The 12,932-nt window shown below is 40.5% G+C and overlaps 1 protein-coding gene across 1 annotated transcript in view; it reads left to right on the top strand.

Annotated features, from left to right (window-relative positions):
- The window catches only part of SDC2 (syndecan 2), a 61,161-nt gene extending 57,748 nt beyond the window's left edge, over nt 1-3,413 (top strand). The window contains exon 5 of the mRNA XM_082499564.1: nt 1,171-3,413. Within this exon, the coding sequence (XP_082355690.1) occupies nt 1,171-1,334 (164 nt within the window). The 3' untranslated portion in view covers nt 1,335-3,413. The remainder of the gene's footprint in view (nt 1-1,170) is intronic.
- Nucleotides 3,414-12,932: the final 9,519 nt, after the last annotated feature.

The following is a 12,932-nucleotide window of genomic DNA, read 5'->3' on the forward strand; positions in this document are numbered from 1 at the left end:
AAGTTGAATACTGCCTCCTGACTATCTGGAGCTTCCACTGCTCAGAAAGGGAGTTGCAGTTTGGATTGATGCTTGCGGTGCAGAAATGTATTTCTCGCCTGCACTCCCAAGAGCACATCGCTGTCTGGTGCAGATGAACACTGCCTGGGAGGAGCTGATGGCCGGGATGAGTGGATGGGTGGACGGAGAGGGATGGATGAGAGCCATCCTTAGGATACAGAGGGTCTATTTCCATGCATAACCCAAGGAAGCACAGGCTGGCCACCAATGTTTTCACTACATGGGGGGCTTTTTTGGCATAAGAACAGTGTTTACAGGTATACTTTTTCTCCATGTTCACGGAGGGAATATTGTGAGCCATGAAAGTCATACAGTTTTGTACCACATCTTCCTATAAGCATCAAAATGTGAAATAGCCTTAATATCCACATCAGTGGAAGCATGCAAGTTTGCTGTTGAAGTCTAGTTGGAGTTGATAATTTCTACACACTTGCAAGTGCATGATGAACGTAATGCCTCTGTTCCTACGTCTCTGTGGAGTGTTCTCTCCTATTACCTCATCAATAGGAAATTCATTTCAGAGTCAGACTGAAAACTGATGGAGAAAAGGGAAAATATATTTCTTAGATAGTGTGACAGAATAGTTCTTTTAAGGCTGAAAATGTTAATGGTTGAAAAATGAGTTTGAAAGAAACTTAAATGTTATTTAACAATAGAATATTATAAAAATATAAAATAATATTATATTATTCTATAATATTCTATTATATTGTTATTCTAGGTATTATTTATTATATGATACCGTTATATTTATTATATGATACCATTATATTTATTATACTATGAAATTATAAATGAAGACAACTAAGCTCTGGCAGTATGGGTGGCTTTTTTACTTGAGATTTTGGAAAACTTTTGATAACATTTTTAGAACTGTGGATTGTTGGATCACTCACTTGTAGGTGGAATGTGCTTTTTAAAGATTCCCTTCATAAACACAAACAGGCTTTCTAAGACTATATTTCAGGATACTAATAATCAAGACGGTTGCATAATGGGGGCCCCTTTCTGTGATTTGAAAACGATGTCAGAGTCTTTGTGTGAGATGAAACATGGTGCTAAACTTGTTTTTCCGGCATATTGAGAATCTCTTTGTTTCTTTGATTACAGCTGTTATTGCTGGTGGAGTTATTGGTTTTCTTTTTGCAATCTTCCTTATCCTGCTGCTGGTATATCGCATGAGAAAGAAGGATGAAGGCAGCTACGACCTCGGTGAACGTAAACCATCCTGTGCTGCCTATCAAAAGGCACCTACTAAGGAGTTTTATGCATAAAATTCCTATTTAGTGTCTCTATTTATGAGATCACTGAACTTTTTTAAATAAAGCTTTTGCATAGAATAATGAAGATTTTTTTTTTTCATTAAAGAGCCATTATGGCACCTTTATGATAAAATCCCATTGTATTTAAAACTTTTCATGTATTCCTTTAAAAATGTAAAATTAAAACTTAACATTTGCAGTGTTCTGTGAATAACAGTGGCAAAGCATTATTTTATAAAACCATTGATGTTCACTGAATCATTTTTAAAACTTTATGCATAAATATAAAATAATGAAAATGATTGTTTTATCCTATGGTTCAATGAAAGTTGTTTAATTTTTGTCGGCATGTCTCAGATTGATCTTACAAGTTAGTTTTTATTTCATTAATTTATCTGTTTCCAAAAAATGCCTTTTTGTAGTTGTCATGGTGCAATTTGTCTTCGGATAATTCAGATAAGAGTAACTTTTAGTGTAAATGTAATTTTTCAGCTATGTAAACTTTAACCTCCACTTTGTATAAATTTAAGTGTCAGAATATCAATTTTACACTTTGCATTGTTTCTCAGCGTACCTGTAGCTTCAGTGAGATTTGTAACAGCAAATTAATGTGTAAAATTGGATTATTACTACAAACTGTATAGTCGTATTCTTACTAAACAAATCTCCTGTAAGGAAGATTTGGAGTAAGCTACTGACAAACCTAAGCAAACCCAAAGACTCTAACAGTATTTTGAGAAGTTGCTGCAGATTTCTATGGCCACTGTATTTGTTAATTATTTGCAATTTGAAGGTACAAGTAGGGGTTTAAATTTTTGTTCTTTAAAAATGCATTTAAGTTGTAAACGTCTTTTAAAGCCTTTGAAGTGCCTATGATTATATGTAACTCGTCGCAGACTGGTGTTAATGAGTATATAACAGTAAAAGAAAATGTTGGTATTTTATAAGCACAGACAATTCTAATGGTAACTTTTGTAGTCTTACATGGATAGACATAATTGTAATTTGGGAACATAAACACTACTGAATAAATCATGTGGCCTAATACTGAGAATTCCATTGTGATATACTTTTCTACGCTTTTCATTTTATGTCTACTTGCTTATGTTTTGATGTTACAGAACACATCTAGTAGATCTTAAAAATCCAGACCGAAAAAAAAAAAAAAAAAAAGAGGCTGTTGATCAGGCTGATCCTCGGACCAGATTTATTGCTGAGAAAAGTGGGAATGTTTAAGTCTTGCATCCGGTGTATGAGTTACGAGTCATTTGACCTTTGCATTATATTTAATGGCAGTATTGACACAGACCTGTTCTTGCTGCAAATGTTGTTTTCCATCCTGTAAAATTCAAAGGAGTACCCGGTTTCATTTATTGTGTATATCAGTTTTTGATTTGTTGTTCCGGTTTGTTTTTTCCCCTGCCTTTTGGAGAATTTTGGTTTATTCTGTTCGGACTCCAGCAGAAGAGTTGAGACAAGCGGAATGTCTTCATAAGAGAAGAAAGAAATATTCCAAGTAGAAGAGAAAAGGCTCTGTTGCTTAGACCGCAGATAGGTGTTGGATAGAGGGGCACGTGGAGAAGACGATAGTCTGCCTCCTTATATTATGCTTTGTAACAGACAAATGGCTTCGTCTTCTGCTCTGTTAACCTCCTCATTTTTTCAGATTTCCAAAATGTAGGTGTTCAGGACGTCAAGCTGAACTGCTTCTCAGAAATGGCAATGTATTGTAAATAAGATCCGGGAGCTCTTCAGATAAGAGTTGCGTAACTGGTATTTGTTGCTGTCCCAAGTTCAGTGGTCATTTAGGAACAAACAAACGCTGTCCTGTGCTAAAATATTTAATATATTGCTTTTTAAATTACTTATAGTTACTGGCAAGTTTTTCAAAGCCATACAATTTCAACAAGTAAAAACAGGGTAAGAATTTAACAGGTATATCTTATTGTGCAATATTTAGTGAAGTTCAATTAGCAAAATAACTGCTTGAAATAACTGTGCCAAGAAAAGAAAATTTCTGGCAAATGCTGTGCCACTGCTGTAAAATAAAGCATTTGTTAAAGTGCCAAAATAAAGTCTACCATGCCTAAACTAATACTTTATTTGTATAGTCTGACATCCAGTTTTTTGAAGCCCACTTTGTTTAAGGGAGTAGATCTGAATTTTCTTTAAGGGTGCAATGAATATCACTGTAAGTATAGCTGTAAATATTCAACACCAGGTAAGTTGTCTCCTCCTTCTTTGTAAGCAAATTGATATTAAGAAGCTGTTTTCTGTTGATTTCTAAATGTTAGGCTCTGCCTGTTTCCCTAGCGTACAGAACACTTTATCTAACGTAGACATCTGTTGTAACTACGGAGGCTACCGAATATGCTTACAAGCCGAAGCTATGGTAAAGTTTCAGCTCTATTTCACCACTCGCCGTTTTTTCCCCTACACATCCATTATCTGCTCTGTTACATGCAGAAGAGGTTTAATGCTTCAGCCACGTACACAGACATAAAGTAATGCAGTCCTCTCACCCTCCCTCACAAAAACTGGCGACTTCTTTGACGTGCACCGGGCGTGACAGTAGCATTTATCATTTCGCCATCTCTTTGCCATTCTTTTTTCAGTGCCAAGCCTTACTATCAGGGAAAAAATCTAACCGAGCCATCACCTCGACTGTAGACATCGCTTCATTTTTCATCAGTCTGAGCGCCAGGCTGATGCAGACACCCGGCTTCCAGCAACGCTCCTCAGAAGAAATGGGCAGCTGAACACGCGTCTCTTGCACTGAGGCTTCCTAGCACGAGCTGGTCTTTGGGTTTCCTTCCCTTTTGTTCTCCCCTTCCCGGATGTGTTTCTAGCCATACTCTGGCTACTCGTGGATGTTGCCGGGCAGCTGGGAGTGCCGGTGCCAGGCTGTGGATGCTGCGCCGCATGCCCGCAGCTAACAGCAGCATCTCTACCTCTGGGATGGCTTTTCCGAAAGACCCTTGCCTCTTCTCCACTGGAGCTGCTGGGGCAGCTCTGAAACTCCTCAGCAACCTGAGCCGGCGCCTCCTTGTGATCGATAGGCTCCAGTGTTTATCAAAATGCCATTTTGCTTTGACTTACTCTGGGTTATAAATGGTTACTTCCTCTTAGATTCTTTGCAAATGAAGCCTGATGCAAGTAACATAAAGCTTATGTTAACAGAAATCTATCGCCTTTGCTTTATTCGTGGAAAAATAACTTCTGTAGTTGAGTTCCTTGTTCCTCAGCTTTAAAAGTGAATTGTAGCTCATGTTTACAGCTTGCGTTGCTAGTTTTTTTCTTCACTTTGAGCATTGCACTTTACTGAAATAGGATAAATTAAAACCAAAAATTGTCCTCTTGTTTCTCCTAACAAGAGAATGCCGTATTTGTAACTTTGGCTACTTGTTGCTCTTTTTTTCCCCTTGGAGCTGTGAATCGAAATGATGGTGGAGTGCAGTCTTAAATGATGGATACTATTTTTAAGCAACATACAGAATACAGAAAACTTTTGTAAGGAAAGAAGTATCCAGATAAACACTAAACAAAAACTATTGGTGCGAGGGAAATGATGATAGCACGCTTAGTATTACAGTCTTTGTTCAAGTAAGCAAACAAGGAGAAAGGGGAAAAAGAATCTGAGGGAGAAAAGATCCCTAAGGAAACTATTCTTACAGATGGAAATAATACAGTGATTATTTTTTTAAATTTGCAATCAATTATACTTGTTACTTAGCACTTGCTTAATCAGACTGGCATCACTTCCTTTGAGGAATTTACAATATTATTGTCCATTTTTAATGAGCTTTATACTAGTTTCGTTGCATTTAAGCTCTTACTGGTGTATGACAGAGCTCTGAACCTTGGTGTGAAAACTCCGTGCTGTGAAATTTTAGAGCATTGCCTTTCCAAAACTTTCTTCAGGTTGAGGAAGGACAACTTTGCTGCAAAGTTTCTCTGAGAAAAGATACAGCAAGTATCCCCCTTCCTGGCACGTCTTCTGGTCTTGGGATGGTTCATGGCTGAAGCAGAAGAGTGGTTTTTCTAAGGAACTGGAGGGGGAGAGGGGGATGCTGACATGTGCATTTCATTTCCTCCTGCCTCTTGGGCTGACCAGGCGCTGGGTTCGGCTGCGTGGGTGGGAGCGGGGGAGCTGTAACCCAACCCTGCCAGTGGAAAAGATGCTTTGCTGAGATTTCTTCCCCTGTGAACTGAAGTAAAAATTGTATATTTTTTTTTTTGCTTTGAAAACAAGCAGATGATTAAACTTAAGTTCAGTAGAGCTAGAAACGGCACCGTGGGTTCCTGCCCTGCCCCCTGTGAACCAATTTCACGTGTGCATCAGATGTGCGGAGTAGTTGCTTGCGTGGGTGGAAATCTGAAAAACCCGCTGTGTCTCTGCAGTATCTGAGCTTAGTTTCTAGTGGGGGGGGGAGGGGAGCAGGCAGGAGAGGCCCCATGTAGAACTACAGATGTTAATTTGGGGTGAGTGGAAAGAAGACAGGGAGAGAAACTGTCCTGACAGCCCACATTTTCCACTGGAAGTTAGAAGGCATTTTGTTTTCTTGAGTGGTTGCTATCACACAGAATTTGCTCTTAACAGAGAGAATCATTAGGCAGAAAAGTGGGCAGATGTTGGTGTCATACCTTGAGAGATGCTCCTGGTTGCATACAGCTTCCCAGCGTGTCGGAGATCTGTGCTACCTGTTGCACGTGTTGCCAGTCGCAGCTTCTGCTGGGTGCTGGTCCCCTGGACTTACAGAGGAACTGGTACAGCAAAATGGGTGGAGGATCTGCAAGGTTGACCTTCATGCACCCTCTGCTACCCACAGGAGGTGCTGGCAGGGCAGCAGGAGGCAACAATAAGGGTGCCCCATTGAGCTTGGAAGGGTCTGGGTTTTCTTTTGTCCATGGGAGGTGGGAAGGAATGGATGAGATGTGCAACCAGGGCTTTGCAGTTGAGACGTGCTGTTGTGTATTGAAGCAACTTTCCATTTCTTGTCCATGCTTGGGAGATGTCAAGCTTTCACTACCTCTAACTCTTTGATATCAAATGTGTTTATGGCACAGCCTGCAGAGCTCTTGAGTTTTTTAATTCATGTTGCAGCTTAGAAACTGTGCTGTAGTTGGGCTGGGTCTGAGAGCCACTATCTCTTATGGCAGAAGGTCAGGTCCAAAGAATTCCTTCAGCCTGGCAGTTCGGCCCTGGCTCAGAGTGAGAGGAAGTAGGAATGCTTGTGAAAAACTTCCAGACAAATTTTGCAAAACCTATAATAGTTTGTTGAAAATAAACAGAGCCCAAGTTCTCTGCAGGGGGTGACTTTAATTAATTTAGATTTCTTCTGGGGCATTATGCAATTTTTTTTCCCATGAATCTTTTGTCGATTTGTTGAATGCAGAGGAAGCTTCTGATTTTTTTTCTATTTTTAGTCCTAAAATGAACCAAGCACTAACATATAAGGAACAATAATTCCACCAGACAAGCTACTTGGAGCTTATTTAGTGGTGGGAAACTAAGCTCAGTGGAGGAAAAAGTTCTGTGTCCTAACTACCCACCCACCTTCTACGCCCATATGTAGTCCTGGAGTCCAAACAAAATTTGGTGCCTATTTTCCTGAGCTCCTGCAGTGAAACAGGAGCTTTCTCTAAACACTACAGCTCCCCAGAGGATACCAAAGAGAAGTGGGAACAGACTTACTTTTTGATGTTTTTGTGTCATAACCCGTAATACCAATGCTCATCTCCCTCCTACTCCCCTTTCTAAATATAGCGGCAGGGTAAAAGTCAACAACCGTCATCACACTGAACAGTACTGAAAGAATGTAAAACAGTCTGAAGTTCAGTTTTCATCATTCATGCCTATAATTTTCGTTACCACAGAACTAACAGAAGAGTCTCTTGTGAAAGGAAGGGAAGCGGAGCATGTGCTTCCTTCTGGACCAGCCCGCCGTGCCAGCTGACTTAATGCGGACTCAGGGAAAAACCTCTTCTTGAGAAGGAACAGCTTCTGGGGCTGTCTCAGATGGTTGAGGGCACAGTTTAACTCCTGCTCAGACCAAAATGCTCAAATGAAGGACCCTGCCTTGACCTGGTGCCTCTGGCATGAGGCTCTGCCACCCTCATGCTGGTGAGGCAAAGCTTCAGGAACCGTTCATTATCCTGTAGGAAAACCTTCCCTTAGAATGACAGTCATCTTAAATTATTGACTACAGTCAAAGCAGCAGCAAGAAACCTTTCTTTAAATCATCAGCTTTCACCTTGTTTTGCATGTGCTTAGATATTTTCCTAGAGAAAATTGGTTTTCATTGGCTGGTAAACAAGACAACTTGTTAACTTGTAACTTAACTTAATCCTTACAGTAAATGTTGTACTTCTTTTTACTCGGCAAAAGCACACACTATTTACATATTTCTGCTGTCAGAAAGCTCAACTCCCATGTTGATATTCTAGTTTTTCCATTCTGTTATGTTAAAAATGGTAAATAAATATTTATTTACCATCTGATTCAGTTTATAGATTTTATTTGTTTCAACTTGCTTTTCAATGGAAATTGAGATTTCATTAAGAATGCATAAAATTAGCACTTCTTATAAAGTAAAATATATTAAGCACATCAGAACAAAGATTAGCAAAAACATTTTTACTTTAAAGCATATGTAATTATTGGAAGCAACTTATTTATTAGGCAAAAGCATTTTTGCTGGTTATTGAATTGAATGGAGTCATTCCAATCACAATGTCTGCTAAGACTTTAAAACCAATAGGTCTCAATCTTTCTTCTTTTTTCCTATGGGTTGGAAGAGTACAAGCTTTCCTGCTTTTTCAGCTTCTAAGTGGTTTTATAAAAAAAAGCCTGAAAATACAAAAAAAAAAAAGACAGAATTTTATATCTATGGAAAAGCTGTCAAAGAGTCTAAAGTTTTCTTTTATCATCTCAAAAGCTGGTTACAGGTGCTCAGCCACGTGACTTCTCCCAATTCATGGTTTGATTTTTGTAACAGCTCTGGCAGTAGAAATATCAATTTTTCTCTGCCAGTCTGTGATTTTTATAACACACGTTCAACCACTAAAAGCTAAGTGGAATTTTACTTCAGCCTTTCCTGATGGGACTTTTAATGCAGATTCTGAAACTCCGTAGACTTGTTCAGCTCTGGCTCCTCTAGATTCTAAGAAATACTGTACCTGTCCTTAAATAAGCAATATATTCTTTTACACAAGCTCTTAGTATATCAGCTTCTCACTTTTCAGCATGTGCCATCAAAGCTTTCAAACTGTGATCAGACAAACTTTGCAAATTTGAGTAAGAATCATGCCATCTTCTAAATATATAGAGAGGATCGGAAGAGGACTCCGAAACTTTAGTTTGTTTTGATAGTAACATGTTGACTCTTTTGCAGAATCACAGGGGTTTTTTTTAAAGTTTAGATGATTAACGCTGTATTATCTCTGCTTGATTTGAGCAGCCTGTTCAGAGTCTTGTAGTTAAACCGAGAATGAGATATTGGTGAAGGTGGGTCTCAAAGCATGCATCCACACACGGAGTGAGGCATTGTGTCTGTTTGCATTCAAAACCCATCACAAAATAAACCACCTCTCACTTTTGGGCCTGTTCAGATAGGAACAAGCTATTCTGGCCCTCAGTTTCTGTCCATCTGTCTAGTATCTACCACTCCAAGAACGCTCCCCTTCCCAGGACAATGGCTGGCTTGAAGCATCATTACCCAGAGAGGTCACACTCCTGCTCCCACCTGCCTCCCACCATCCCTCCTTAGATGGATATTTTATTGGCGCATCCTGTATGAAGACAATCTGTACATTTCCAACACAGGTCAACCCAGCCTGAGGTGTGGTCGGGGAGTAACTGTGTTCTTAGGTGGGGTGGGGGGGTTGCATTGGATGTCCTTTGAGCTTGGAACTCACCATTACAGTGGATGTGTTATGAAAAAAGAGCTGCTTTGGTACACAGCGGGGTAGAGGATTCCCTTTACTCTAAGTCCATATATCCAGAAATAAAATACTTATTTTATCTGCGTTTTTAAAAGTACCTATGAATTTAAACTTGTTTGGGACAAATATGTGTTGAACAAGTGGAACCTGGATTTTGAGTAAGTTGAACCCGAGTTTTATCCTCATAAAAATATTGAGATGAATAAAGGTACCTAGCTGTAGTGGAGACAGTTGCCGAGATAAACTATTAATAATTTAATTCCTTCATCATAAGGAAAGTTACTTAAAGCAGTATTTAATGTATTTTTAATACAAATATACAATCATTGATGTTAGGTATCCAAATGCCTTTGCTTTGTTTTTGTTCAGACAGGAGATTTCACTTCAGCAGAAGAGGCTGAATTTTGTTGGCTGACATCAACTTAGTATGAGAACGCACAGAAACTTGGGGCAACTAATGCCAATTTCTGAGAGTAAACCTGTAGAGCGCTGGACAGGCCCCAGCTGTGTCCCAAGCAAGCACGCCCTGCCAACCCACTGCTGGCAGATGTTCCGCTCTCAGCTGATGCTGCTCGCGATACCCGAAAACAGGAGTGTCTGACACAGCAGCAGAAAAGCTAGCAGAACCGTGTAGAAGACTAGCTGCCACGAGGCACCTGCTGTTTTTCTTGCACAATGTCCCCACCTTTTCCTCCATTCTACGCACTGTGTATTTGCTGCCAGGCTGCATAAATGGAAAGACGTACAAGGCAGGGTCAAGCTTGAGCACTTCTTCCTAGGAAGAACTGAAAATCAGCGCTTCTTGGAAACAGGAATATTTCCTTCCAGCTCCTTTAACTGAGAAAGAAGAGAAAATAAAAGCTGAAGTTTGCATTAATTAGAAGTCCATATTTACCTGCCTACAGTGCAAAGCAACAAAGAAAAACTTTAAAAGAAGAAAACACCTTCTAGTGGTACGGAAATACAATGTGGACCTAGAGGAGACTTTTGAGAGACAAAAAACGGAAAATGCTTTGGTAAAGTAAATAAATGCCATAAAACAAAAATTGAGAACATGCTTCTAAACTAGGGTAGCTGGTATATTGGTAATTCCTTCAGCTGGTACAGCATGCTCCTACTTCAAACACCTTTTGTGTTTGGACCTGTGCTGGCAGCTTTTCAAAGGAACCTCGTACTTTCTTCTCCCCCCCAGCATAATAATTAGTATGTGAATATGCTTGTGATTTCTTCTTGTTATTTTAATACAGTCACATTTTGGAGACTTCAATAAAGTTCCAAAACCATGCAGCCTAAACAGACTGGAACAGCAAAGCACAGCAAAATAGCATTATCCATCATCCCCATTCCATGCAGGGAGAAGCATGGTACCAAGAGACTGTCCTGTCAAAAGAGATTCAGGATCTGTTCAGGCAGTATCCTGTGCCTAACAGCAAACTCCACCAGTTGCTTCATATACTGTATAATAGAAGGTGAAATAAAATCCAGCAGTAAGAATTGTCATCTCTCCTCACATTAGATTTCATCCCCCTTTCTAGGAGTTAGGTACTGGTTTATTCCCTGAAGCACCAAGATACAATCCAATATTTCTGATTATTTTTTACATTCATCTATATCCAATGCCTTTCTTGAATATTAAGTTCTTGACTTTGACACTATTTCTACCAGTGTAATCACAGCAATCTTGTAAAGACCTTCAAGCACCTGAATAGTCTTAATGAGTTCAAAAGTATGTAAGATGGATCACACGGATGATTTCTGGATGGGGGAGCTGGGATTTTGCCCAGTGGAGTAGCTTATAGAGTCTGGGAAATTGAGGACAGGTCTCTTCAGCTCCAGCCTCTCCCTGATTTACAATTACAATCCTGAGGAGGAAAGAACAGTAATCTGAAAGTCTGGAAGCTGCAAACTAAGGAGAAACAAAACTATGTATTTAGTGAATAATGCAAAATATGAGAAAATAATGTGAGAGATGGGTGTGATGGAAATACCTTTCCTGAGGCTAAGTGGGTATTGATGTGTTTCAAACCCATAAACAGATTTGTGCATGTTGCTGGCTGAAGAGGCTTGGGGGTGGAGTTCTAGGTTTTGTTGTTACATCTCTTTACTTGCTCTTATTGCTTCTCAGGCAAGGACAACAGAAGGCATGAGCAATGTGCTCTTTTCCCTCTGACCTGGGACTAATGACAGCCATGCCAAGATTTCTCCATCCTTCTGACTATTTGATAACAGGGAAGCAAGATGGCTTATTATCACTTATCCTTCTGACTTCTTGGCTGGGAAACAATTGACAAAGGAAGCTAATTCAGGAGAAATTAATGAGAAACCAGGTTGGGGAAGTGAGTTAATTGTAAAGGGAGCAAATGAAGAGAGAAGGAATCACTCTCAGGAATCAACCAAAATCGTTTTACATGAGCTTGTTCATGCAGACTTGTCCTATGATCTATCTCTCGTTGGAAGCAGAAAGGAAAACTGTACATTGGTGCTGAAGTTCAAGATGTTGTGCGTGCAACAGCCAATCTTTGAGGACGGAATATTTTCTTGCATGATTTACAGTGACATTTAATCACTGTGTACAATCTCTTTCCAGAGACACAGTCCCAGATGGACACTTACAGCTTATAGGGCACAACATGTAAAGAATATACAGAATACACAGGAAAGAGACAGGCAGATCTCTAACAGCTATTTACTTGTGTAACATTTTTATTTAAACAGTTATTTTGTTACCCTCAATGGAACAGGACTCTTAACCACTGCAGCAGTTTGAGAAGAAATGTACTGCTGCATCCCACCAGCATGCTCCGTGACCTGTATAGCAGGGGACACAGCCCCAGCTGCAAAAATGTACCACCCAGATTGCACACTGAAAAATACAAGCGAAAAAAAAACCACAAACGAGTCACCTCAAATAAAGGGGTGGAGGAGTTATGTAAGCAGGGACAGCCGTTACCTTGTAATAACGTGTATTTCAAATCCCTTCTCAAGGTACGCGCCCATGAAGCCTATTAGTATTACAGTCTTCTCACTTAGGCAGAAAGTTCATGAATATTGGAATACTGCATTTAATATTAGACGGAAATTCTTCACTGTCTTCCTGCTAGAGCAGCTTTTTGGAAACGCACCAGGGGCTTTGATCCTACAAACTCTTACTTAGCACCTGGGTAGTCCCGTTGCCTTAAACAGAACCAATCGAGAGCTTCAATTCAAGTGTTTGCAGATTAAGGCCCATGTTTGTACTCTAAGATCTTATCTACAGAAGAAATTGCGCTCATTTACCTAAGTGTTTTTATAAACACGTCTTTATTTTAAACGAGCGCGATGTTACCCGTGCAGGAGGCCGCCATGCAAGGTTCCCAGCGGTGTGAAGGCAGCCGCGGCTCTCAGCTGGCTGGAGACCATCAAGGGGCCACGGGGCATTGCCATCCCCCGCAGTACCCGGGCAGAAGGCCGCTGCCACCCCGCAGGCAGCAGGAGCGCCCCCTCGGGCCTTGGCCGCTTGCTCCACGTCCTCGCACCACCAACGCACCCACCCTACAAGGAACACAGCCCCGCGTAGCTGGCGGACCCCCCCAGGTTCCGAGGGGGTTTCTCCCCCAGGGAGGGCCGCTGATGGTGCGTGGACGGGAGTTTTGAGGCCTCCTCCGCCTCACAGGGGCCTACGGGGCG

The sequence above is a fragment of the Vanellus vanellus genome (assembly GCF_965231255.1).
Source record: "Vanellus vanellus genome assembly, chromosome: 2".
Lineage (NCBI taxonomy): Eukaryota > Metazoa > Chordata > Aves > Charadriiformes > Charadriidae > Vanellus > Vanellus vanellus.